The following is a 22,968-nucleotide window of genomic DNA, read 5'->3' as shown; positions in this document are numbered from 1 at the left end:
TTGCCGTCGGAACGAACACCCCTCTCATCGGGGAGAGACCTCCCAGACCTGGAATCCTCTTAGGAGCCAGGTCTCGTCCCGTAGCAGGAAGGAGAAACCAGTTACTCCCACCTCGCTACGCGTGGTCGGGTCAGGAGATTCTCAGCCTAACGGACCCGCATCACCTCGGCTTTCAGAGTTTGAGATCCTGCTCGTAGAAAGCCGGTTTGAGGGCCTGGCCGCAGACTCTAGACAAGGTCCCTCAATCCACAGTCATCGCCAGCAGTCCGAGCCACTCCTTGCGAGAGCTGTGCTTGACAACACAGAGGCCAGCGACACTCATGAGGGTTTGTGCGGCAGACACATTGGGGGCAGGGCTCTCGCCTAGAAGGAACTACGACAGGGATATTAATGGCCAACGATGAAGGCAGATGCGATTGAGTTCGTGAGAAGGTGTGACAAGTGTCAGAAGCATGCCATCATCCACCACCAGCCCGCTGCCGACCTAAAGTACCTTACCAGCCCATGGCTCTTTGCACAGTGGGGGATCGATATACTCGGACTGTTTCCACCAGCGACAGGACAGAGGATGTTCTTAGTGGTAGCAGTCGATTATTTCACTAAGTAGGTGGAGGCCGAACCTCTTGCAATGACCACGACGCGAAGTGTGTAGAATTTCTTTTGGAAGAATATAGTTTTCCGTTTCGGACTACCCCGTGCTCATCTCTGATAACGACAAACAATTCGAGGACATTAAGTTCCAGAACTGGTGCAAAGACATGGGATTACAACAAAATTTCACCTCAGTGGCGCACCCTCAAGCGAACGGTCAAGCGGAGGTCACAAACAGAGCCATTCTCCGCGGACTGAAGGCATGTCTAGCCCGAGCTAAGGGACTGTGGGTAGACGAGCTGCCCAACGTACTATGGGCTTATCGAACCACGGTGAAGATCGCAACCAGCGAGACCCCTTTCAACCTTAGTTACAGCACGGAGGCAGTGATCCCAGTCGAGATTGAGGTCCCTACGCTACGCTTGGAAGCATACGATGACGAAGCAAACAAGGATGAACTACACACCAACCTCGACCTACTTGATGAGGTACGGGACCTCGCATACATTAGGACCGTGGCCTACCAACTGAGAGTAGTTCGGTACTATAATGCCAGGGTCAAGAAGTGGAACCTCCGTGTCGAAGACTTGGTTCTTCGTAAAGTCATGGTACCTGAACCCGGTGTTGGTAAGCTCGAGCCAAATTGGGAAGGGCCCTACTGAGTAAAGCGGGTACTCGAGGAAGGAACGTATGAGCTCGAAACCCTAGAAGGGAAGCAGATACCTCGAGCATGGAATATTGTCAACTTAAGGCAATATTACCTGTAATTACCGAGCTGAGTGGACCACAAGTCGCTCTTCGAGCCTAAGGGACAAAGTGTCGAGCTAAACCTCGACACTATAAGACCCAGTCGCCTCCTCGGCATGGGTGAACTCCAAAAGAGGATGGACCACAAGTTGCTCCTCGAGCCTAAGGGCCAAAGCGCCGAGCTAATAAAAGAACCTCGACACCATATAAGACCTAGTCGCCTCTTTGGCATGAGCGAGCTCCAGAGGAGAGTGGACTATAAGTCACTCCCTCAACCTAAGGGCTAAAATACCGAGCTAACAAAAAGGACCTCGACACCATCAAAGACCTAGTCGCCTCTTTGGCATAGGCAAAGTGCTAAGGCACACCCAAGTCGGTTATGAATACCTATACTGGTTGTTACGACATGTAGCCTGTGTGTAGACAGGTCGGGCGTATACCCTACAATGTCCCTCACTTCGGCAAATTACTCCAAGTACGGGGTAGCAGTTCGGGGTAACAGCTAAGAAACCCCTACCTTGGTCACCTAGCTCGATGACTCAACAGTTCGGAGAAACTTACATAATTATGATAAAAAATGAGGTAATTGCTCGACACTTTGCAAAAAGAGTATTTCATAAATTTTGTAGTTCATTACAAGGGCAGAAAATTAACAAAAAACGTCGAGCTCGTAGGCTCAAAATACAAAAGACCACTCGGACTACTTAGGGGACTCGTTACTCTTGCCCGAAGCCTCCGCGGAAGTACCAGCCTGATCGGTGGCATTGGCCTCTCCAATGTTATCATCACCCTCCTCGGAGTCCGGGTCCTCAGCAGCTAGAAGGGCTACCTCCTTGGTGATTCGCGAAGTTGTGATGGTGCTTACGTCGAGTTGCGGGAACTCGCACTTGATCAACCACCTGATGAGCTTGAAGCCTTTGCGGTAGGCCTCCACCAACACCCCATCGAACTCTTCCGAGCTCTTGTAGTCCTTAACGGCCTTCACCTTGGCCTCGTCCATAGCCTTGAGGAGGATCTCGGTCCACTCCTTGACATCGGCCTCGAGGATCTCCACCCGGCGCAACAAATCCTCCTTCTCCGACGTCAATACCTTGATATACTCTTTCTGAGCTATCGTGTCGTTCTCTAGCCGGTGGATCTGACCGTGAGCTAACTTCAGTTCGGTGTGAGCCTTGCGGGACGAGCTCTCGGCAGCCAGGGCCCGCTTCAGGCGCATCTCGAACTGGAGAGTCAGGGCATGCACGACGGAGTTCACCTGCCAAGAGAATACTAGTTAGTATCGACAAGGCTACAAAACCAAAAATCAAGGCAGAACAAGACTTACCACCATGCAATGAGTAGCGGCTCGAGCTCCGAGCTGGGCGGTCGATAGCTCAGACCAGATCGTGACTTCATCAGCATATACCGCCCCCTTTCTTTTGTGGAGGCTGTTTTCCGGAGTCAAAATACTCCGAACTGCCCCTTTGCTGCCCGAAGATACTGCAGCTGTAGAAGGAGCGGGCTCCGAGGGCACCTCGGGTGCATGAGGGCTCCTCTCCGGCTCCTCGACCAGGTCGATTGTTAGACAGTCTTGTATGCCCTTAACTTCAATCAGATTTGATGTACTTTTGTTATTTAGTGGAAATAAATTAAAGTGCATGTTTGATTCATATTGTTTGGTATAATTTTGTGTAAGATCCTAAAACTGGACACTTATAGAAACTTGTGTTAGTTTTAAATGTTCATAACCATTGGATAAGTCTGGGGAGATTTATCCTACCAAGGCTGATACTGATGTGCCACCAAGTGTTGGGATGGTTTGTTTCGGCCATCAGGGTAAGACCCAAGGCACATGCAGTATGGGATTGCTTGAACCCTTGAACCGGACCAGATTTCCAGTATTTCCCTAGACCTTAGAGACAAATGGGCAAAACTGGAAAGTTACACCTGACCCCTAGACTCGATTATGACACATCACTAGGTGTCGGATTGGGCTGTCTTTGATGTGTCAATCAGTGAGATCCTTAGTGGGGGTCAAAACCTGGACATGTTGGGGCAGTCTGAGGATTCATCTGAGTGAGTGGTCATAGTGACAGGATCAACCCCTTTGTCGGACAATGGTAATGATCGGTAATGCACTCTCTCTGATGGAAACCAAACTGCCGGTAGTTGATTTTAATCGTTGGAATTCTGTTTTGCAAAAATAAGATATATATATATATATATATATATATCTGTATATGTACGGTTTCAAAAGATTTGCAAAAGGTTTTAATTCCCGGGATCCATGTGAGTAGAGAGTGCGGCACTGTTCCTTGCAGTCGAGAGAGAGGTCTTCTCTTGTTGGGTAGTGCTTGATCATTAAGGGCTGAGAGGTTAAGTATAAGAGCATTTAGGATAATACCTGATGGGCTAATCTTGCACCTGCCCACAATCCCTGGGTTTTTATAAGATGGCTTGGCCCAGGGACCACTTAATGCAAGTGTTGGGCCCATAGGGTCCATGTGATGGGCTCAAGGGGGTCACTGAGTCTTTTAGTGAATTTGGCAGGGCCTTGTAATAAAGGCTGGGCCGAACCCATGTGGCTGGTGTGTAGATCAATGCTTGGGTCCCACGCCATACAAAGAAGCCCAATTGGGCAGCAGATTGGAAATTGGTTAAACACTGAACACTTAATGGGCCAAAAGCCCATTTCGAACTGGGCTGATATGATCACCAGTTCATGGGGCGAATCTGAGATTAATGTTAGTAAAAGGATTGGGTCTTTGACCTTATCCATTCCAAGAGACCAAATTCAAATTAGATTTGAATCTGGTAACCTCCTGATGAGATCATGAGTTAACTAACTTAATCTGCAGATAGGATTAAGATTAAGCCCTATCCAAATATTGATTTGGATTGGGATAACTCCCAAAATATTGGGAGGTTTTTTAATCAAGAAGAAAGAGGAGAAAACCCTAGCAAAAATATCATATTTCGAACTAAGGGGTTTGAGGAAGCAAGAAACACATCCTGCAATCTGAGATCAGATCTCTCACAGACTCCAGAGAGAAGAGACAGTTCTGCCCTCTTCGTCCCTGGACTTCTCCTCCTCCAGCCGCCGCCACTCCCTGTTGGAAGATTGGATCTTTGCAGCAATAGGAAGTCAAGAAATCAGTTCTTGACAATAGTCTTGCAAGAAAGACAAAAGGATTCGGTGTTCAAGGTTTCCAGAGGGTTTTTGTGAAGAATCCAGTGTGTAGGACGCACCTGTTGGTTCCGTTCCATCCATAGCTGTGTCATCTTCAGCAGGAGCGAATCTTGGTTACTTCTTTGGGCGTGAACACCAACTTTGGGAGGTATTATTTCTCCGGATCAGGTATAATCTTTCCTGTTTTCTTTTGGTTCAGATCTAGTTTGTTTATGCTTCAAGTAGGATCATTGAATAATGTATTCTAAATATAGGGAACATGATTCCCAGTTGGAAGAAGGTAGGAAATTTTTTCTTGAAATTCGCCCTCGATTCCGCACCCTTCTTGGCGTCCATTAGATGGATCCTACCATTCTTTCATCGATCACTTGAGGAGCGCTTGGAGGTTGTTTGGGCTCGGGAGTAGGGGGCCGTGGGGATTCGACGCGAGCTCTTTTAGTAGCCTGCTTCTTCCTTCCCTTCATCTTTCCGAAGAGCCTGTCCACGCTGAGCTGCTACATGGGGCCTACAATAAAGCTCGACATTAGCGATACTACCAAGAAGAAATACCAACTACTGAGGTAAAATACTAACTCTAAACCAAGGCGACCTACCAGGATTCAGGCTGGCCTGTACGAGCTTGTCCTCGGTGATGTAATCCTTGTAGTCGAGGCTGACCTCCATCCAAGATTGGATTGTCTCCCTTGTTTTTAGGTCCAACCTAATGTTGGAGTCCTGAATGGCCGCCCTCCAATGAGTTGGAAGGGCCACCCCGCGGGATTGCTGACTACAAAATAATCCCGCTTCCAGGCCGGGATTTTACTAGGGAGGCCGTGTAACAGTTTGTAGCCCGGGCGAGGGGACAGGTAATAGGTCCGCCTATACTCGAGAAGGACACAAGAAGCATTCTTCTTTATTGACAAAATAGATGAGAAAATGTCGAGGTCGAGGGGCAGGGTGTAGTCAAAGCAAAGGGAAATTGTCCCGACCACATTTTGGATGTAGTTCGGGTGAAGTTGGTCTATGGTGACATCAAAGTGCTCCAAGACTTCTATGATTAGGGGGTGTAGAGGAAGACGGAGTCCAGCCGCGAGCTGTTCTCCGAAGATCACAATCTCATCATGATCGTGTTCCCAAGGGAAGTTGCCCGCGTGAAGGCTATAGGTATACTCCCTCGGGAGGTTGTACTTATCAGGGCCCTAAGTCTATCTACGGTCATGGTTGAGGGACCGAACTTGTCCGGCACCCGACCTCGAGAAGAGGTGGATGCCGGGTTATCTGAGGCCTCCCGCGCCTCATAAGAGGATTGCACCTCGGAAAGGCCCACTTGAGCCGAGGTACCCACCTCAGGCTCATCTAGAAGGCTATCGAAACTACGGTCTGACATAGCTATTGAACTGAAGCGAACTGAAAAGAGAAGCTAGGGAGATTCACCAAGAGACCAAACTAAAAGACTGACGAACTAGAAAACCCGAGCTGAGAACTTCAACCGCGACCTCAAGGCGAATACTAGTGAACTTATGGCGGAGAAAATGACTCAGGTCCCCCCCTATTTATAGCCGCAAGGTTAGGGGATCAACGGTCGAGATCAAGGAGATCTGACGGTTCCTGAGAAAACCGGTTGCACAACCCTCGAGGTTGAAATCAGTTTAACGCGTTTTTTGGCATCCACAGCGTCTATAGATTGCGTGATGTCCGCACGTAAACTGCATGCGACCTAGGTTATACTTGGTTGAGCCGAGCAACTGAACTGGTCCAACCGACGAACTGTCTGACTGGACGGCCTGAACCTCGAGCCAAATCCACCCGTCACGCCGTGAACTCCTCGTACTAGGTCAAGACTCTTGGCCCAGGGAGTGGGGGCAATTGATAGAGGGTGATTTGGCCCGACCTCATAATAAGGGGACACGTGGACGTGACTCAACATAAGTGACAACTCAGCATAATGAGCTTGCCACAACTCAGTGTAATGAGCTCGCTATAACCCAGCCTGACAGCTCACCGCAAATGGCAGCTCTCTACAAGATAATACTCCGTTACCCCGGGCTAAGACTCTCCTAAATAGGGAGCACCCCGAGCTAAGACCCTCCCAAGTAGGGAGCATCCCGAATTGGACACTTCGGGTTAAGCTCGTCAGCTCCCTAACTAGAATAAGCTTGCTCCTGTCCAAACCTAAGTAGGCTACCTTGGAGACCTGCCTCGGGTAGAAGCACCTCAGTGTAAGGTAGCTCGCTGCAGAGCAGCTCAGCATATCGCAGGGGGTTTTCTGCCTGACAACCGTACCTGCCAAACCTGGAGACTGCGCCCACGTCTCTCGCCTGGCGGCGTTTTGCTTACTTACCCTGGAGGTTGTTTCTTGTCTGGCAGGACCATACTCTGCAGCGATCACCTTTGCCTGCCAGCTCAGCTTTGACAAATAATGGCCAGCCATTCCAAGCCGTTATTTGACAGCAGATCGTCGCAGCAGAGATTCGGAGGCGGTTGCACTTGCCATGTCAGGATACTAGTATATAAGGACCCCGACCCCCAAGGGCGAAGGTATTGCGTGATCATCACTCTTTCTCTTTAATTTCTCTACAACTCTCTCTCTCTCTGTCTCCCAGCTTTCAATCCGGTTACTAACTTAACCATCGGAGTGTTCCCGCCGGGTGAGCCCCCCGGGTTCCTTCATCTTCTTCCTCACAGGTACCTCTCGTCTGTCGCCAACTAGGAGCGCAACCACTTTTAGCTAGGAGTACCATCAATAACCTTTCAAATTCAGACTAATAATCCCTTATAGACCCTGTTTGTTTAAGTTTACACAAGGCTTCATCATAATCGTCAAACCTTGTTGGTTTGAATTGGATACATAGAGCTTCTGTGAAATCCGCCCAAGAAACATGGGGATGGGTGTGGTGGAACCATTGGAACCACAAAATTGCTTCTTCTTCCAGATGGAATGAAGTGATGGGAGCCCTCTAGTGGTTAGGCGTATCATGGTATTCAAAGTATCTTTCTTCCCTAAATGTCCAAGGTATGGGGTCCTCACCTAAATACTTTGGAAAGCCCAACTTAACTGATATTTTCGCTGCCTAGCTGTGCTTTCCTCCTTCTTGATCGCAACTGTTCCCTTCTTGATTGTTGTCATGGCTTCTGCCAGCAGAGTTTCTCTCCAACTGGGTTACCACGGTTTCCAGTCGTGTACTTGGCATTTGGATTCAATTGCAGGCTTTGATACCAAGATGTTGGGTAGCTGCACAACATAGATCCTCTTCGAGGGAGGATGACCTCCCGAGTTAGAATTAGAAGAAGAAAAGAGGGAAGAATGAATGTAAGACTTTTTTTTTTAGAGTTCCTTTATGTAGATACAATGTCATTTATATATTGGTTCAGATACCATCATAACTGACTTACAACCATATTATAACAACTTGGCAGCTTGTTCAATTAACCCCAACTGTCTTTGGAACTGACTCACTAGGCTGATGTGGCACCTGCAGCTTCTGCCCGTTTGGTTCCTTAACAGTTAGTTTTTGTTTTTTGTAGGTGTTCAAGACTGCTATCAGTCTTGATCACTAAGAAATTTTAGGTTCAATGAGAAGAGAAAGTGAAGAAGTAGAAGAAAGAGTGGTGAGAGAGCAGTAGAACATAGGTTTTGAGGAGAAGAACAGAATCTCAATATTCTGCCGCCACCACTTTAATTTAATATTTATATGTTATGCGACATATCTGCCCTTGGTGTTTACATCATAACTGCTAACACATAACAACATAAAACTGAAAAATTAAATAACAACTAGGAATAACAGAATAACAAATTGACCACAGCTGTGACTAGATACATTCTACCCTAGGGACAGAGTGGGACCACAGCTGTGGGGCCCACATCAATGTTCTCTACACTCCCCCTCAAGTTGGGAGTATATGTTCATCATTCCCAACTTGGATAGATCTGCTTCTAGCTTCTTTCTTGATACAATTTTAGTGAGGATGTCTACTAGTTGCATACTGGATGTGATGTAAGGGAGGCATACTTCTTGAGATTAGACCCTCTCTCGTACAAAGTGGCGGTTAACTTCAATGCGTTTGGTTCTGTCATGCTGTACTGGATTATGTGCTATATTAATGGCGGCTTGATTATCACAATACAACATCAAGGGCTTCTCATACTCAATACCCAACTCCTCGAGTAGAGATCTTAGCCATAGGATTTCAGCCACTCCATTGGCCATGGACCTATATTCTGCTTCAGCACTTGACCGGGATACAACACTTTGTTTCTTACTTCTTCAGGAGACAAGGTTTCCTCCCACAAAGGCTCAATATCCTGAGGTAGACCTTCTCCCAACTCAATCAACATCTGTATAGACCTTCATGTGATTGTTGTTATTGAATAGTATACCCCTGCCTGGGCATCTCTTCAAGTAGGCTAAGATTCTTTTTGTCGCAAGAAGATGTGTGGTTCTAGGGGAATGCATGTACTAGCTGACAACAATAACATCATAAGTAATATCCGATTGAGTGAGGTAGAGATATAGGAGCTTTCCTACCAATTACTGGAACATAATTTTGTCTTTGTAGAGAACACTGATGTGGGCCCCACTGCAGTGGTCCCAACCGTGTTCGTAGGACAATAGTATTTGTTTCAGTTATAGTAGTGTCAGTTTGCTAATTCAGTTGTTATTTATTTCAGTTTTATTTACTTTCTTTATTATGTAAGTACCAAGGGCAGATGTGTCCTTTCATCATGTACTAAACATAAACCTATAAATATTAAGAGAGTGGCGGCGGCAAATCTGTTAGAATCTGTCCCTCATTTCATCAACTTGTGTTCTCTTGCTTCTCTTCTATTCTCTCCCTTTTCTCTCATCTTCCTTTTTGTCTTACAAACGTAAAACCTTTTAGGATTCAAGACTGATTACAGTCTTGATCTTCTACTTGGTATCAGAGCCTATCTAGGGCTTCTCATGTGTATCTAGTCCAGCTGATCACATGAGAACTAGCTAGTGTTGGAAGCCTTGAAGGAGTTTTTCGGCGGCTGAATCTTGGAGATTACTAGGAGAGGTTCGCAGCAGTTGAAGACTTGTCGCATCCTGCTGAGAGTTGGTAATCAGGAAGAGGCAACGAAGGTTAGGGTTCAGGTAACCCTAGAAGACAGTACACCGAAGGTAGGTAATCAGTAAGTAAGTTTGTTTCTTTACTGATTTTTAGAGATTGCAATCAGCCGAGATAGGTTGGACCTATCTAGAAAGAGAGGCCGAACTGTGTTCAAGTTTGCTCTAGGGTTTGGCTTGCCGAACTGTGATTAAGTTTGTGTCTAGGGTTTGATTGTTGGGCCGAACCCTCCTCTTCAAAGTGGATTAGTTTTTAGGGTTTCATAGTGTCCTACGACAAGTCCCACTGGTGCGGACTGCTTGGAGAGTGCAGCTGAGCACTTTAATGATTTCAGATCACTAATTTTCTTCAAACCTACAGTTGAAACCCTATTTTTGCTCTCACAGTAGTGGGCCCCACAGTAGTGGTTTCAGAGAACAGCATCTCAGATGGATAGGCGATTGATTTCAGATCAGTTTTGTGTTGGTATTCCTGATCGGATCAGACCAGTTTCAGATCACATCGGTTTTGTGTTGGTATTTCTGATCGGATCATATCAGTTTCAGATCAGATCAGTTTCGGATCAGCTTTCATACTTACTTCCTTGACTTTGTTTTCTGGTATAATTGCTCTAACAGTTTGTAGCCACTGAATCTTGATCAAAGATGGAGTTCAAGGGTCAGGGAGATAGTAGTTTTGGAAACCACAATTATGGTAATGTATCTGAAACCGGGTTTCAGATTACAACTATGAGATTTGATGGGTCAAATTATTTGGAGTGGGCACAATCAGCCATGATGGCTATTGGAGGAAGGGGAAAACTGGGTTACCTCTTGGGAGATGTGAAAGAACCTTCCAAGGAGGACCCAATATGCACCAAGTGGGTTCAAGAGAACTATTTAGTTATGGCATAGCTGTGTAATTCCATGCAGCCACATATCAGCCGAAATTACTTGTGGGCAAAGACAACCAAAGAAATATGGGATGTTGTGAAAGAAACCTATTCCCAACCTCTTAATGTTGCCAGAGCCTATGAACTGAAGTGTGAGGTGAACAACCATAAATAAGGAGAGAAGCCAGTTTCTGTCTACTTCTCTACCTTGAAATCCTTGTGGCATGAGATTGACCATCTGGAGACCCTTGAGTGGGAGAGTCCCAAAGATGCACAGATTCACAGAAAACAAGTTGAGACGAATAGGGTATTTGAGTTTCTGGCTGGTTTGAATTCAGAATATGACATTGTGCGACAACAGATATTGACAAGAGATAGTGTGACCCTTTCTGAAGCATACTCCTTGGTGCATAGTGAAGAGACCAGGAGGAAAGTTATGATGCAGCCTCAGCCTTCTTTCCCAGCCTTGACAGCTATTAAACCCAAGCCAGGGGGTGACTCAGAAAGGGACCGGAAGAAGGAAGATAAACGGGATTTGGTATGTGAACATTGCAAGAAACCCAAGCACACAAAAGATACTTGTTTGAAGCTACATCCTTATTTTGTCCCAGCAAAACTGAGAAATAAGAAGGGTAATGCTCATATGGCAGTGAACACTGATTCAACATCCTCATCAGGTACATTCCTGGAGACTTTAGCTGCTGTTCGGGCTGCCCTCATACAATTGGAAAAGGAAGTTGGAAGTTCAGCTCAGCCATCCCAGTCCCCATCAGCTCCTGCTGCATCTGCATTTGCACATTCAGGTACTCGGGCCTCAGCTTACCATGCTTCAGCTCCAGGTAATATTGATCACTGCTGGGTAATAGATTCAGGTGCATCTGACCATATGACTAGCTTGCCATCTTTGTTTACTTCTTATCACTTGTCCTCTGGCCGAGATAGAGTATCCATTGCTGATGGCTCTCTTGTTCCCATTTCGGGCAAGGGGGACATCAAGTTATCGGACACTATCTCTTTATCTTCTGTTTTGCATGTTCCTAAGCTTGATACCAACCTCCTTTCAGTTAGTAGTATTACCAAACACATGAACTGTTCAGTAACCTTTTTCCTTGACCGATGTGTTTTTCAGTATTTGGAGATGAGGAAGGTGATTGGAATTGGCCGTGAGACGAATGGGATCTATCTGCTTGGAGAGAGTACCCGACGGGAAGAGTCAATAGATAAGAAGTCTTTTGTTTCCCAGTTTGTGAGTTCGGTTATGCCAAAGCATAACCGATTAGGTCATTTGTCTTTTAAGTCTTTGAAGAGTCTGTTTCCTGCTTTATTTGAGTCTGTTGAGCTATCAGAGTTGAGGTGTGAGAGTTGTGAGCTTGCCAAACATTGTAGAACCTCTTATTCTTTAAGTAATAAAAGGAGTAATTTCCCTTTTGATATTGTGCATACTGATGTTTGGGGGCCATATCGTATCTCTTCTATGGGTGGGTACAGATATTTTCTACTGTTTGTTGATGACCATACCCAGTTTTCTTGGGTATATCTTATGCGTTCTCGGGATGAGGTTCCTGCTCTGACCCAAAACTTCCATCAGATGATTCTCACTCAGTTTGGAACTAAAATCAAAGTCCTCAGATCTGATAATGCAAAGGAATACTTTGCTCAACCATTGACCTCCTACCTTCGTAGCCATGGAGTTATTCACCAGAGCACTTGCCCTTATACACCACAGCAGAACGGCGTTGCCGAAAGGAAGAATAGACATATCTTGGAGGTGGCTTGAAGCATTATGTTTACCTCCAATGTACCTATTCGCTTCTGGGGTGATGCTATCCTCACGGCAGTTTATCTCATTAATCGAGTTCCTTCCCGGGTCCTTGATGTGAGAACCCCCTTTTCCCTTCTTTACCCAGACAAGGAGTTGTTCATTGTTCCCTTTAAAGCCTTTGGTTGTACCTGTTTCGTCCAGCTTCTTGGGCCTCATCATTCCAAGTTTGACCCTAAGGCCTCCAAATGCATTTTCCTTGGTTATGCACAAACTCAAAAGGGTTATTGCTGCTATGATCCGGTTTCAGGGAAACGGTTTGTCTCTATGGATGTCACCTTCTTTGAGGAGACACCCTATTATCCTAGGGTTTCTCCTAAAGGGGGAGAGCAGTAAAAGTGGGGTTGTTAGGGCTGTTTTGAGTTTCTTTCCTCAGGGGGAGAGTAGTGAGAGTGGAAGTGGGCTGCTTTGAGTTTCTTTCCTCAGGGGGAGAGCAGTGAGAGTTGAAGTGGGGCTGTTTTGAGCAGTGAGAGTGGAAGTGGGGCTGTTCCTTTACCTATTCCACTAGGTAATGAAAGTTGTAGTGGTGAGGGTGGTCAGAGGGAGCCGGAGTTGAGAGTCTATCACAGGTGATGCAGGCAGGTTGATCCTAGTCTTCGGCAGTCCCGGCCAGATCCAGTTCCTTCTGCGGCTCCAGATCCAGAGCCTACTGAGATACCTCTTGCTGTTGCCACTTCCCCTCCTGTGGATGACCTTGATCTCCCTATTGCCATTCGCAAAGGAAAACGACATTGCACCACTTCTACAGCTCACAACATCTCACAGTTCCTATCCTATGATCGTCTATCACCATCTTACCGGTCCTATCTCACTTCCATTGCCGATGTCCCTATTCCAAGAACAGTGCAAGAAGCCTTATCGGTTCCAGAATGGAAAGATGCAATGCAAGTCGAAATGGATGCCCTGTTGAAGAATAATACCTGGACACTGGTTGACCCACCAAAAGGAAAGAAACCGGTGGGATGCAGATGAGTATTCACTGTGAAGCATAATTCCGATGGCTCTATTGAAAGGTACAAAGCCCGACTGGTTGCAAAGGGATTCACTTAGACTTATGGTATAGACTACTTGGAGACCTTTGCCTCAGTAGCCAAGATGACCACCATTCGAGTTTTGTTATCCCTTGCAGCAAATCATTCTTGGCCCCTGTTTCAGATGGATGTTAAAAACGCCTTTCTGAATGGAGGTTTACAAGAAGAGGTTTACATGCAGTTGCCTCCTGGATTCTATGACACAGAGACATGTAAGAAGGTTTGCCGACTGACAAGGCATTGTATGGTTTGAAGCAGTCACCTAGAGCTTGGTTTGATAGGTTTAGATTAGCCCTTCGAAGGTTTGGTTATGTACAGGCCCAGTCAGATCATACACTATTCATCAAAAGGATGGAGTCTTCTCTGACACTGCTAGCAGTATATGTAGATGATATTGTGGTGACAGGAAATGACAGTCATGAGATTGAGTCTCTCAAGCAGCTCCTTCATCAAGAGTTTGAGGTAAAAGATCTTGGTGCACTATGGTATTTTTTGGGTATTGAGGTTGTTAGATCCAAGCAGGGGATTTTTATCTCTCAGAGAAAATATGTTCTAGATTTGTTGGTGGAAACTGGAAAGCTGGGTGTTAAGCCGGCCGATACACCCATCGAACAAAATCACAAGATTAGTGCAGAGGGTGGGGACCCTCTTGAGGACAAAGTTATGTTCCAACGGTTGGTTGGAAAGCTTCTATATCTCTGTCTCACTTGGCCGGATATCAGCTATGTAGTTAGTGTTGTCAGCCAGTACATGCACTCCCCTAGAACTTCTCATCTTCTTGTGGCAGAACGAATATTAGCATATTTGAAGAGATGCCCGGGTAGAGGTATTTTACTCAAGAACAATAATCACATGAGGGTGGAAGTCTATAGAGATGCCGATTGGGCTGGAGGTGTTGATGACAGAAGGTCTACCTCTGGATATTGTGCCCTTGTGGGAGGTAACCTTGTCTCTTGGAGGAGTAAGAAGCAGAGTGTTGTTTCCCGCTCCAGTGCTGAAGCGGAATATAAGTCAATGGCTAATGGAGTGGCTGAAATCTTATGGCTGAGGTCACTACTTGAAGAGTTGGGTATTGACTATGAAAAGCCTTTAATGTTGTATTGTGATAATCAGACAACTATTAATATAGCCCACAACCTAGTGCAACATGGCAGAACTAAACATATCGAAGTTGATCGACATTTTGTGCGAGAAAGAGTTATATCACAAGAAGTGTCTTCCGTACATCACATCCAATATGCAGCTCGCGGATATCCTCACCAAGGTTGTACCAAGGAAGAAGTTAGAGACAGACCTATCCAAGTTGGGCATGATAGATATCTACTCCCAACTTGAGGGGGAGTGTAGAGAACACTGATGTGGGCCCCACTACAGTGGTCCCCACTGTGTTCGTAGGACAGCAGTATTTGTTTCAGTTATAGTAGTGTTAGTTTGCTAATTTAGTTGTTATTTATTTCAGTTTTATTTACTTTCTTTATTATGTAAGTACCAAGTGCAGATGTGTCCTTTCATCATGTACTAAACATAAACCTATAAATATTAAGAGAGTGGCGGCGGTATCTGTTAGAATCTGTCCCTCCTTTCAGCAACTTGTGTTCTCTTGCTTCTCTTCTATTCTCTCCCTTTTCTCTCATCTTCTTTTCTGTCTTACAAACCTAAAACCTTTTAGGATTCAAGACTGATTACAGTCTTGATCTTCTACCGTCTTTAAGAAGCTCCCCATTCTTGGCACTAATCTTGTGGTTCTGTTCAGTTGGTGTATCTACAGGCTTGACACCTAACTTTCCAGTTTCTGCCAATAGGTCTAGGACATATTTCCTCTGAGAGATAAAGATCCCCTATTTGGATCTAGCAACCTCAATACCCAAAAAATACCGAAGTACACCAAGGTCTTTCACCTCAAATTCTTGATGAAGAAACTGTTTAAGGGACCCAATCTCATGGCTATCATTCCCTGTGACCACAATATCATCAACATATATTGCCAGTAGTGTCAAGGAGGACTCTACCCTCTTGATGAATAGGGTATGATCTGATTGGGCTTGTACATAACCAGACTTCACAAGGGGTAGTCTGAATCTATCGAACCAAGCCCTAGGTGACTGTTTCAAGCCATACAAAGCCTTATTGAGCTATCAAACCTTCTTACCTATTTCTGCATCATAGAATCCAGGAGGCAAACACATATAAACTTCTTCCTGCAGGTCTCCATTCAGAAAGGCATTTTTCACGTCCATTTGGTATAAAGGCCAAGTGTGACTCGCTGCAAGGGACAATAGGACTCGAATAGTGGTCATCTTTGGCTACCGGTGCAAAGGTCTCCAAGTAATCTCTGCCATAAGTTTGTGTAAACCCTCTTGCAACTAGTCGAGCTTTATACCTCTCAATAGATCCATTTGCATTATGCTTAACTGTAAATACCCATCTGCATCCAACTGGTTTCTTTCCTTTGGGCAGATCAACTACCTCCCAGGTGTTGTTTTTCAACAGGGCATCCATCTCAACTTGCATTGCATCTTTTCATTCCAGGATGGATAGGGCTTCTTGCACTGTTCTTGGAATAGGGGCATTGGAAATGAAACTAAGGTAGGACCTGTAGGTGGGAGATAGGCGATCATAGGATAAAAAATGGAAAATACAGTGGGCTGTAGATGTGGTACAATGTCGTTTCCCTTTACAGACTGCAATCGGAAGGTCAAGATCATCTGTAGGAGGTGAAATAGCAATGATAGGGGAAGTCTCTGTGGGCCCTGGGACTGTAGTACTTGGACCTGGAGCTGTAGATGAGATTGGAGCTGGCCTGGACTGCTAATGATTAGGATCAACCTGCCTGCACTGCCTGTGATAGACCCTCAACTCCTGATCCCTCTAACCACCCTCACCATTGCAGGTCTCCCTCAACTCCTGATTGCTGCTCTCATCACCCAATGGAATAGGTAAAGGAACTGCTCCACTCTCACTGCTCTCCCCCTGAAGACAAGGACTCAAACCCCCACTCTCATTGCTCTCCCCCTGAGGGGAAACCCGAGGATAATAGGGGGTACCCTCAAAGAAAGTGACATCCATGGAGACAAACTTCCTCCCTGAGACAGGATCATAGCAGCAATAACCCTTTTGTGTGTGTGCATAACCAAGGAAGATGCATTTGGAGGCTTTGGGTTCGAACTTGGAGCGATGGGGACCAAGAAGTTGAACAAAGCAAGTACAACCGAATGTCTTACAGGGAATAGAAAACAAGTCCTCACATGGGTGTAGAAGGGAAAAAGGAGATCACATATCAAGGACCCTGGAAGGAACCCGATTAATAAGGTATACAGCCGTGAGGATAGCATCACCCCAAAAGCGAATAGGAACATTGGAAGTAAACATGAGACTTCTAACCACTTCCAAAATGTGCCTATTCTTCCTTTCGGCAACTTCGTTCTGCTGAGGTGTATGAGGGCAAGAGCTCTGATGGATAACCCCATGATGAAGAAGATAAGATGTCAATGATTTAGCAAAGTATTCCTTTGTGTTATTAGATCTGAGAACTTTGATCTTGGCATCAAACTGGGTTAGGATCATTTGGTGAAAATTTTGGGTCAGGGAAGGTACCTCATCTTGTGAACGCATGAGATAAACCCAAGAGAAACGGGTATGGTCATCAACAAATAACAAGAAATATCTGTACCCACCCATGGAAGGGATATGATAAGGCCCCCAAACGTCAGTATGCACAATATCAAAAGAATTATCACTCCTTTTATTACTCAATAAATAAGGCTTTCGACAATGCTTAGCAAACTCACAACTTTCGCACTATAACTGAGACAACTCAATAGACTCAAATAAAGTAGGAAACAGACTCTGTAAAGACCGAAAAGACAAATGACCTAATCGGTTATGCCAAAGCATAACTGGACTCACACTCTGAGAAACAAAAGACATTTTCTCAACTGACTCTCCCTGACGGAACCGCTCATCGAGTAGATAGATCCCATTCGTCTCACGGTCAGTCCCAATCACCTTCTTCGTCTCCAAGTCCTGAAAAACACATCGGTCAGGGAAGAAGGTTACTGAGTAGTTCATATGCTTGGTAATACTACTAACTGAAAGAAGGTTAGTATCAAGCTTAGGAACATGCAAGACAGATGACAGGGAGATAGTATCTGATAACTTGATGTCACCCTTCCCAGAAATAGGAACCAGGGAGCCATCGACAATAGATACCTAATCCCTACCAAAAGACAAATGGTAAGTAGTAAACAATGAAGACAAGCTAGTCATGTGATCAGATGCACCTGAGTCGATTACCCAACAAGGTTTAGTAGTACCTGGAGCTGGGGCATGATAGGCTGAAGCTTGAGTACCTGAATGTGCAAAGGCAGATGTAGCAGGGGCTGATGAAGACTGTGGTGGCTGAGCTGAACTTCCAACTTCCTTTTCTAGCTGTATTAGGGCAGCTCGAATTGCAACTAAGGTCTCTAAAGATGTTCCTTTTGTGCCAGATGAGGATGTTGAACCAGTGTTCACGGCTACACGAGCAGTGCCCTTCTTGTTTCTCAACTTTGCAGGAACCAAGTGAGGGTGCAGTTTCCAACATGTTTCTTTTGTATGTTTGGGCTTCTTACAATGTTCACATACCACATCCTTCTTGTCTTCCTTCCTCCTGTCCTTCTCTGAATCACCCCCTGATTTGGGTGTGACTGTTACATGAGCAGTGCCCTTCTTGTCTCTTCACTATGTACAAATGAGTATGCCTAAGAGAGAGTCACACTATCTCTAGTCAAAATCTGTTGCCGGACAATATCATACTTTGAATTTAGGCCTGCCAGAAACTCAAATACCCGGTTTGTCTCAACTTGCTTTCTATATATCTGTGCATCTCTGGGACTCTCCCACTCAAGAGTCTCTAAGTGATTAATCTCACGCCACATGGACTACAAGGTAGAGAAATATACTAAAACCGATCTCTCTCCTTGTTTAAGATTTTTCACTTCACATTTCAATTCATATGCTCTGGCAACATTAAGGGGTTGGGAATACGTTTCTTTCATAACATCCCATATCTCCTTAGCTGTCTTTGCCCACAAATAATTCCGAGTAATATGAGGTTGCATAGAATTACACAACCATGTCATAACCAAGTAGTTTTCTTGAATCCACTTGGTATATGTCAGGTCTCCCTTGGGAGGTTCTTTCATATCTCCCAAGAGGTACCCTAATTTACCTCTTCCACCAATAGCCATCATGGCTGATTGGGCCCATTCCAAATAGTTTGATCCATCAAACTTTACGATCGTAATCTGACCACCCATCTCAGAAACACTACCATAACTGATGTTCCCAAGGCTGCCTTCTGCCTGATTTTTAAACTCCATTTCTGTCAAGTCTCAAAACAGCACTTGAACTACCAATCACAATCAAAAACAGTATGGGCCTGATCTGTATTCACAGTGTATGTGCACAAAACTGGGATAATTCTGATCTGAAACCAATTAGCCAACACAACAGTAGCTGTCCGTAGAGCTCTAACCCCTTAGGACTCTGAAAACAGCTTAAAAAAATCTGATATGCTTGGGAAGGTTAGGGTTTTAATCAGTCCTTAAAGTGAACAATTCAGTTGCACAATCCAAACAGTACTGTATAGTAGGGTTAATAAGAAACCCTAGAATCTGATCAAACCTACCCGTAAACTTAAGGGCAGCTCTAGGTAGATCACAAGATTTAGTCACACCCTAGGGCTTGTCGCAAGACCACTTTCAAACCCTAGAGTAGAGAGAAACACAGTTGAGACAGTTCGGCCTAGGGTTTGCTGTAAAGCCCTAGTGAATCAAAGAGAGAAAACCCTAGAATGGTTCGGCCTTCCCCTCCAGATAGGTCCAACCTATCTTCTCTGATAGAACTTCTCTTAGAAAGTAAACAACTTACAAGGAAAAATGGTTCGCTGCCTTTTAGGGTTACCCGAACTCTAGTCTTCTCTGATCCTTCCTGACCACCAACACTCTACAACCGTAGCAAGTCTCCAATAGCTGCTAGCACTTCTGGCGATCTCCAAGAATCAGTCTGCGAACTCCTTTTCAGCTTCCAGTCCTAGGAGATTCTCATGTGGTCGATTGGTATTAGGCTCACATGAGAAACCCTAACTTGGCTCTGATACCATGTAGGTGTTCAAGACTGCTATCAGTCTTGATCACTAAGAAACTTTAGGTTCGATGAGAAGAGAAAGTGAAGAAGAGGTAGAAGAAAGAGTGGTGAGAGAGCAGTAGAACACAGGTTTTGAGGAGAAGAACAGAATCTCAATATTCTGCCTCCGCCACTTTAATTTAATATTTATATGTTATGCTAGTTACATGAAAGGACATATCTGCCTTTGGTGTTTACATCATAACTGCTAACACATAACAACATAAAACTGAAAAATTAAATAACAACTAGGAATAACAGAATAACAAATTGGCCACAGCTGTGACTAGATGCATTCTACCCTGCGGACAGAGTGGGACCACAGCTGTGGGGCCCACATCAATGTTCTCTACATTTTTTTCTAAAATTGTCCTTGAAATAGGTGTTGGAGAAACATGCTATTTCTTCCTTTCTCTTTCTTATTTTTCTAGTGGTTCTCTGCTACTAGAAGGAAATCAGCAACTATTCTCTGGATTTTCTCCTAGATTCAGAGTATACTTTCTCGGATTTTGAAGCAAGGCTACCCCTCGACCATGCCTTCTATCTATCAGTCCCTATGTTACTTAAGTTGCAAGAGAAGCTTTATTCAAAATGATACCTCAGAGATTGCAATTCTAGGGCCTCATAGTTCTGCTCTTGATGGTTCTTTTGGGAAGGACAACATCTAGGTGTTTGGGAAGTTTCAGAGAGTCTAGAGGGGGAAACATATGGGGTTTGGAATCTCATAAAAGGTGGGAATGCTTGTGGAAATGAACAAAATAAAGCTCTACAAGCATTGTCTATCATGGCAAAAAATCTTGAAGGTAATTATAAAGGTCTGATGGTAGGTCGCAAATTGGCAATCTTCAAAAATTGAAATATAGAACTAGGCCTGTTTTTGATATCACTAACAATTAGATCAAAGTAAGTGTAGAAGATGTGGATGTTAGAATGTTGAAGGAGATGGGGAAAGAGGCAGATGAAGATTGGATCTTGTATCATTAGTGATTCACTGATTTGAGCAATTATTGCCACTTTAGGAATTTGTTCTGAAATAATTGTTGGTTCTTAGATTAATTAATTGGAGACTGAAAGAGATAGGGTACTTTGACTGGAAAGGTCAAATCACATCTAGGATATTTTATTTTTTGTTTGGGTGTAGTTAGTCCTTGTAAGGTAGGTGTATTTGCTGGCAAGTGCAGGTGTGTTTGTAAAGCAGGTGAATCCTCACATTGTGATTACTTGGTTCCTAGACAATCAAGTGGTGGAACCTAGCTATGTCTTATTGGTGTTTAATACTTTCAGTTTTCTCATTAATTTTATCTGTTCGAAGTATTTTCTAAACTTACAAGGCATTTCCTTGCTGTGAATTATGTATATTGTCATGCCAATCTGGCACAGAATCCAATTCTTTTGTGTTTTCAAAAGATCAGCTGTCATTTATAATCAGTACTATTATTCTTTCGTGCTTCTTTCTCCATCTCTAAGTTTTGTTGAGGGGATATATGCATTTAATTGGAAAACACCAACTTTTATTATTTCATGTTTCTTTTGAAGGTTATTGCCGCAACGGTGGCAAGTGATCCTACAAAATACTCTGAGGCCTTTCTTGGAAAACCAAATGAAGAGTACTGTGCTTGGATTCTCAACTCTGACAAGTGGGGAGGTATGATCAGTATATCATTCTCTTTATTAGTGTTATTGGCTGGTAAGTATACTTGCACCAAGTCTGCAATTTAAGTTCAATGTACTGTTTAAGAGTAGCATGACATTTCGATAAATCATAGAGAAATCTGAGCATATGTGACTAAAAAATTATATTAGAAAACCAAGATTTTATTTTACTGTTAAACCAACCAATGGCCCCTGATTAGAAAATAGCAATGCATAAGGTTATTTTATTAAACTTATAATGACATAGACAAGAAGTACATTTATATAAGTTCAACTACATTATTAGGCTTGATTACTGGGTAAGTTGATGTTTACATTTCTTGATGAGCTAAATGTCACATCAAATATTCAAATATATTTTATATAATGCCATCCATTTTTTATCACCAATTGTTATTGTTGTTTTTTATTTGCTCTAGGAAGGTTCGCTGATCTGGTATCACATTTCTTATCAATAATTGTGAACATAACAGTATTGTCAATTGTCATCACTCTTTTCAATCAATAAGTACAATTTACAGTTTTTGATAAAAAATATCACCATCAAGTCTTGTCTCAACTATTTGGGGTCATCTACACATGGATCCTGTTCTGCCATTGCTCTAGAAAGGTTTGCTGATCTGGTATCACATTTCTTATCAATAATTGTGAAGAGTTCCAATGGGAGAGTTCGTGGAGATAGGCCGCTGGAGGAAAACTCTGAAGATTGAAGCTAAGGAGCTTCTATTCGAGGAACAAAAATTAAAAGGTCAGCTGGGATTGAAAATCAGGGAAGCAAAGAAAGGGATGGTGCTACTAGAAGGATTGGGGGTGATTGAAGGGTTCAAGGAGTTTGTGGGAGGTGCAAGTAAAAAGGGTAAACAAAATGGCTGGAAAAAGTTTCTCTCTGAAACTGGAAGAAGATTTGTAGTAGGAATGTAAGAGAAATTATAAAGGTTCTTTCATATCCTTGACAGAATTTTTTGGCAGGGGTAGGAAGCAGATGGTATGTTTCCCAGAGGGAAGGAAAAGTCAGGGCTGGAAGGAAGTTTATGGGGCATTATGTGAACTGCTGCAATGGTGGAGTGCTAAAAGAGAAGGAGACTTAACAGAGAAAAAGAAGTTAAATAGCTCTACTAGCCAGGAGAGCAAGAATAAGCTAGAGCCTCTTTTAGTGACAGCTGGAGCAGGTAAACACAGAATGGGAACAAATCTAGAGAGACAAGACTGGGAAAGTAAACTGGTAGTTAAAGCATCTACTTGGATTGTAGATTGGAAGAAAGTTGCAGATGTGTTAACAGCAAGCGAAGTTGAAGAGTACGTTTATCTTAACCCCCTTTGAGAAGAGGCTCTGCTGGACTTGATTGAGAATAGAGTAGAAATTGAGGCCTTAAATCTCCAAACTGATTTTGGAAATTTCATAATATCAAGGTGGTGTCCAGGGTCAAACTCCAAAGACGTTTCTGTTGAAGATGGGATGGTGGTGCGACTTTTAGGTCTATCTTTTCACTTGTGGAAGCAAGAAACTGCTGAAGCCATTGCTTTGATGTGTGGAGGATCACTAGGAGGTGCTTTTTGGGGAGACCTCTACTCAGCTACCATCTTAATAAATGGAGTAGAGCCTGAGGAGATACCTCGAAAGGTAGAGGTGCGAGTTGAAGAACAGTTTTTTTCAGTTTGGCTGGCTTCATCCATTGAAGCTGGGCTCTGGAAAGAGGCTCGTAGGGAGGAAAACGAGAAGGTTGAAGAAGAAGAGTTGTGTGGCAATAAAGGATTGGTTGGTGGCAGCAATGGACTGGGGTATCTGCAAGGAAATGAAAGTTACACAAAAAAGGGCAAACATTATGTGAGAAGTTCAAAAGATTTGCAG

General features: G+C 44.1%; 1 protein-coding gene across 3 annotated transcripts in view; it reads left to right on the top strand.

The window, feature by feature from the left end:
- The window catches only part of LOC148878242 (OTU-like cysteine protease family protein), a 47,985-nt gene that overhangs the window by 10,960 nt on the left and 14,057 nt on the right, over positions 1 to 22,968 (top strand). For all 3 annotated transcript variants that reach the window (XM_088951410.1, XM_088951411.1, XM_088951412.1), the window contains one exon: positions 21,003 to 21,111. In XM_088951410.1, the coding sequence (XP_088807536.1) occupies positions 21,003 to 21,111 (109 nt within the window). The remainder of the gene's footprint in view (positions 1 to 21,002; positions 21,112 to 22,968) is intronic.

Source organism: Nelumbo lutea, chromosome 1 (assembly GCF_056320005.1).
Source record: "Nelumbo lutea isolate HS-2025 chromosome 1, American lotus-T2T, whole genome shotgun sequence".
NCBI classification, from domain to species: domain Eukaryota; kingdom Viridiplantae; phylum Streptophyta; class Magnoliopsida; order Proteales; family Nelumbonaceae; genus Nelumbo; species Nelumbo lutea.
This window is presented reverse-complemented; position numbering and strand designations above follow the sequence as displayed.